The sequence below is a fragment of the Stegastes partitus genome, unplaced genomic scaffold (genome assembly GCF_000690725.1).
Source record: "Stegastes partitus isolate 25-593 unplaced genomic scaffold, Stegastes_partitus-1.0.2 Scaffold168, whole genome shotgun sequence".
NCBI classification, from domain to species: domain Eukaryota; kingdom Metazoa; phylum Chordata; class Actinopteri; family Pomacentridae; genus Stegastes; species Stegastes partitus.
In genome coordinates, this window is record NW_007577899.1 from 386718 (window position 1) to 392252 (window position 5535).

The window sequence follows — 5535 nt, forward strand, 5'->3', positions numbered from 1 at the left end:
AAAACTGCAGAGCATTACATCACATCTGGTAACAACTGCCTATAAAGGGTGATGACTTAGCCTGAAAATAAGGTTTAAAGAGCATTTTACCCCACAGATACCATCATGGTACGCATACATGTACTTTCAAAACACCAGACTTGCCACTTCTGCCACTTTGGCTATTATACAGCAGCTGATTGGCTTATTTAAGGATGAGGCAGGACATCCATCTGGCGTCTTTGATGTTAAAGAATTCTGCCCATAGATTTCTACTCTGGATTCCTTAAGTGGCTGCAAGGTGGCTCAGTGGTTAGCACTGTTGCCTCGTAGCTAGAAGGTCGCCGGTTCGCGTCCCAGTGAGGATCTTTCTGCGTGGAGTCTCCGTGGTCTCCCCGTGCAGCGTGGGTGATTCTAAATTGTCCGTAGGTGTGAATGTGAGTGTGCTTGGTTGTCTGTCTCTAAGTGTAGCCCTGTGATAGACTGGTGACCTGTCCAGGGTGTCCCCTGCCTTCACCCTGAGTCAGCTGGGATAGACTCCAGCCCCCCATGACCCTAGTGAGGATTAAGTGATGTATAAATGATGGATGGATTCCTGAAGTGATAGGGCTCTCCATAAGGTGAATAATTCCCATGATCTCTGTGGTTAATGTTTGGCCGACTTTGTTATCGATTTTAATTTTGACAAAGCTGTGTCATTGCTACAAAAATGTGTCTTGTTTTAATCCTCTGAAAGGTACTATTAAGATTTGACCATTTCTGTGCTTCAGGGACGTTGTTGTTCAAGCCTTTGTCTCATCACGACTCTAGTACAGAGTGCAGCAGCTATCCTTACCTGAAACCAACTGGCTTTGATGGTTGCTCTACAAACACACACGTTCTTTTTCTTGTTAGTTTATAAAATGTTAAATAGTAAATTAGTAAATGTTCCTGTTGCAAGTAAGTGTCACCCTTTTCTTGTAATGTAAATGTATGATTAAAATACTCCCCCATAGGATTTTAGTGGTAGTTAGTGTCAGCTATAAGAACTCATTGCTGATAGGTTTACCTCACACTTTTGTAAAACCAGATAGGAGAAATCACGAATTCACAATTTCAAAATGCATAAATAAAACCACAATCCTTAAACCAATGTTCAGTGGAACTGTTGAGTTTTTTTTAGAAACAAAAATCGGTTGAAAGACACTGAAATGAAATTAACATCTACGTCTTATTTCCAAATTCGGTCCACAGTCCATCGTCTGTACCAGTTTTTTGAAACACCTATGACTTGGAAGGAGGCTCAAGCTTTCTGCAGAGCAAACCAAGCTGACCTGGCCACCGTCGACAGCATGGAGGACCACGTCCGACTGTTAGAGAGCATTAACCGGACGGATGTCAGCGTCTGGCTTGGTCTGACGAAATCAAAGACGAAGCGGTGGATGTGGTCTGAGGGCATTGGGACAGTTACAGCTACCAGGTGGCGCAGCACGAAATTCGCTGGTGACTGTGTGTTTATGGGATCAGCAGGGAACTGGAACGCTGACCGCTGTAGCCTCGGGCGGGCTTTTGTCTGCTTTAAATGTAAGTTACAGGATCTTCTAATGGTGTTCTGGTTAGAGTACGTTAGTGTAAAAGTTAATGTCTAAGCTATCTGTACTCTAGGTTTTGGTATTTCTTCCAACTGGATTGTGAAGGGTTAATAGTACCAGCTGACACATAGATATTTTTAACAACTAAAAGTCAGTGTTTGCAGATGCGGGTGCTGAATGAAATCAGTAAATGTCATTAAAATCTCCTCGGGGCAAACTGGCAATAGGCAGGCTGAGCAACACATGTTCATGTTGCTACAGGAGAAGTAATGGAATCAAAATCTTCATGAGGCTGAAAAATTGTGAGATGCCTTTCTTTTTTGGGGACAAGACTCATCAGCGTAGAAATATAGAAAACAACCAAAGCTAGGTGTTTAGAATCAGTATTTTGGCCCAAACCGTAACCTTTTCCTAAACGTAACCAAGTACTGTTGATGCCTAAACTTAACAAAGTAGTTTTGTCGAGGGAACACGAGCAAACACTGAATGAAAACAACAGACGACAGCAACTGAAAGCTGAAGTAAACTGAACAGCGTTTGCATGGATGTATTTAAGAGCAGAACATGAGCTTTTCTTAAACCTGATAATTTAAAACTTAACATAATATTTTTGTAATATAAAAAACTAAAAAAAAAAGACGATGGAAAAAGACAGAAAACTGCAAAGTGACAGTAAAAAATGCACAGAGAGGGAAAGAGATCATCCTCTGAGCATCCGTAAATACAATCACACACCATTGCATTGGATACTGCAGATGACATTTTGGTGTTATTTGAATTTCAGTGGGTATGTTGGTTGCAGTCCAGGGCTGCTCAGGGGTCGCCGATAGGATTCATTCTCTACTGACCTTAATAATCACTAGAAATGTTCAACCAAACGCTAGTTCCTGAGATATCTTGATATTTTGGACACATTGGACACATTGATAGATGGAAACTGACTTACAGTTACTAGTCTTACCAAAAAAAAAAAACCCTCAAAGACAATAAACAGCAGCCTCAAAGAAGTGTTTCTCACTGAGTAACGGATGGATTTTGAGCTATAACCCATACAAGTCCAATCTTGTGTTCCAGATGACAGCTATGGGGTAGAACACTACACCCTCCATACCAAACTCATGTCATGGAGAGCTGCTCAGACCTTCTGCAGACAGCATTACACGGATCTGGCCAGCGAGACAACTGAGGCGCAGCATGTGAACGTCTACAGGAGTGGACAACACAAATATGTTTGGATCGGGCTGTTCAGAGACTCCTGGACGTGGTCTGACCAAAGCACGGGCTCTTTCAGAAACTGGCACAAAGGTATGCCTGACGACGCTGGAGGGAGACAGAACTGTGCTCGGATCGCAACGGCCTTCAAAAATCAGTGGGACGATGTTTCCTGTGCAAACAAATATCCTTTTGTCTGTAACAGTGAGTATTTTATCACGTATTGCTGTTAAGCACTGACAGACAGGTGACAAATTAAAGGAAAAACTGGCAGAAATTGTCCACCTACCACCAGAACAGCTTCAGTGCACCTCGACATTGATTTCTGAACTCGACTGAAGGATGGAACGCCATTCTGTCTAAAGATATTCCCTCATTTGGTATTGTGAGGGTGCTGTCTAACACGTTGGTCTGAAACAGGGATCTCCAACTCTGGTCCTCCTCAGCTACTGTCCTGCAGGTTTTGGACGTTTCCGTACTGCAACACACCTGACTCTAACTAACGGATCATTAACAGACTTGTGTAGAACTTGACAACAAGCTGTTGGAGATCCATTAATTGGAGACAAGTGTGTTGCAGTACGGAAACATGTAAAACCTGCAGGACAGTAGCTCACGAGGACCGGCGTTGGAGATACCTGGTCTAAAATCTCCTGTAGGGGTTCAGCCTGGGTAAGATCTAGTGAATGCGGTTGTCGTGCCCTCCACCTTCGCCCTGCTTAGTTGGCAGCTCTCCCTCCTTTTTCCCTTTACCTTCATGCAGGCTTTTGTGAGGTGTGTCTGTGTTTGCTGGACATCTGTCTATTAGATATTCAGCTGAATGAGGACACCTGCGGCGGGAAACGGCTCATTCGTTTCCACCTGCCATGACGGAAGAGCTTGGTTCACCACTCAACGCTGGACCATCATACAGGATACAGTTGGTCAGCTCGGGTCTGCTTAATCTCTGTCTCCATTCAGTCTTCGAGGATCTACAACCTGAAAACCCTCACTCAAGAATCCCTCAGGCCACGCCGCACGCTTTCTCAGCTTGCATTCCCCTCTGCGCTCCTTCCATTACGACTGGTGGCTGAGTAGATACCCCTGTAGCGGGCAAGTTTTATTGTTATTGTTTGCTCTCGTTGGATAGTTTGCTTAGTTGTGTATTTCCTGGTCTCCAGTTGGGCTTCAGTGCTTACAGTTTGTTTGTGTTCATGCCTTCCTGAGTAGCACCGTGCAGTTTCCACGCAGCCTGTGTAGTCGATCTGCTTTTTGTTGTGCCGTACGTGTTCATTCTGTTCTGTAGCCTGGTTTTCTGTGTTGTGCATCATGTGCACATCTGTCTAGCTCCAGTAAGTCCCCTTCGACCTTTAAAACCTTCATAGCCTTGTTATACTGGGACCTGATCGGTTTCCTGTTCCTGGTTTGATATTAATTCATCAGATTAAGTCTCTCTGCTACTTTCCATAGTTTAGTGTGTCAAGTTTATTGTCCCTTTTGTTTTCAATTCCCCAGTTATCCTGTAGTCGCTCTTGTTGTATTGAATCCCATGTTCTCACATCATTATTCCCTCTGCTCTGTGTTCGCTCTGTCTGTGCCTCCCTGTGTCAGCAATGGCTATAACCTGATAAACATCGCTTTCATCAGACCATTCAGTGACCCCTCGTCTCCGATCAATGGGTGTATTTTCATCCTTGAAGAGGGCACTCCCATCAGGATGGAGATGTTTCATCACAGTAAAAAGATGATCGGCCAGAACAAATGTGGAGGGACCTGCAGGGACTCTTCCCTCTACATAAATGAGTGGACCTAAACTGTGCCGGTTAAAATGTCCCACAGAGCCGCCCTCACTGCAAGGCCTCAAGGGTTCCTTTAATCTGTCATCCGTCTGTTGAAGAAGATTTTAATGAATTATGCAGCTCTGGATTTATTTTGTTGTCTGTTTTTGTGCATTACTGTCAGATAAGTTGTTCTTGTGAACTTGATGTGTTTGTGTGCTTTTCAGTCACAATGTGGAAACAACATACTTTATATAGATACCATATAGAGGATGTGTTGTGTTTTTCTGCTCAGAGCATTTAAACAATACAGCTGATAGTCCTAAAACGTTACAACACTGCTATTAAACAACTTTAGCAATAAGTCCGGGTCAGTGTATGTGGACAGTGACTAACAGGTACAGCCATACTGCAAGTTCATTTTAGCAAAACAACTGATATACAGTCTGTACATCTGCAGCATTAATCAAAAGTCAAATCAGCCAAACATTTATTTTTGCTGTTTCTGCAGATATGACGTCAAGTTCTGGGCAAATCATGTACACACATTTGCTTGTGGGGGCAATAGTTAGAATTTTTTTCCAGTTGGAGCTCATATTTCTGATTATTTGACGACCACATGAATGCGTACCTTTTATGAGGGATTGTGATGGGGTGTTAGATTTAAAGAAAATAATTTATTAGCTGTGATCTGATGACCAACACATGTGAAACTGACAAATAAATGTGTTTTATGTTGTTTAAGTTTGTACAAAAACCTGATTGTAAAAGTGAAATTATTCTGTTTTTAGTGAGTTTTAATTTTTTTATTTATTTATTTTTGTTGTAGAACTGAACAAGAGACATGTGATGAGAGTGAAAATAAGCTCCGAGGTAGATCTGAGTCTTCCTGCCCTAAGTGACTCGCTCCTGAAGCAGGTAAGAGACAAAGGACACAAAGACAAACACAGAGACGAAGTGAAATTAACATTTGCATCTTAATTTCTGCTTTCAGTTGCGGTTACGCCTGGAAAAGA

The 5535-nt window shown here is 42.7% G+C and overlaps 1 protein-coding gene across 1 annotated transcript; it reads left to right on the forward strand.

The window, feature by feature from the left end:
* Window positions 1-1244: 1244 nt before the first annotated feature.
* On the forward strand, window positions 1245-3632 carry LOC103355813 (lectin-like). Its single transcript, XM_008279731.1, has 3 exons — window positions 1245-1461; window positions 2625-2966; window positions 3571-3632. The coding sequence occupies exons 1-3, from the start codon at window positions 1245-1247 to the stop codon at window positions 3630-3632; spliced, it is 621 nt and encodes a 206-aa protein (XP_008277953.1).
* Window positions 3633-5535: the final 1903 nt, after the last annotated feature.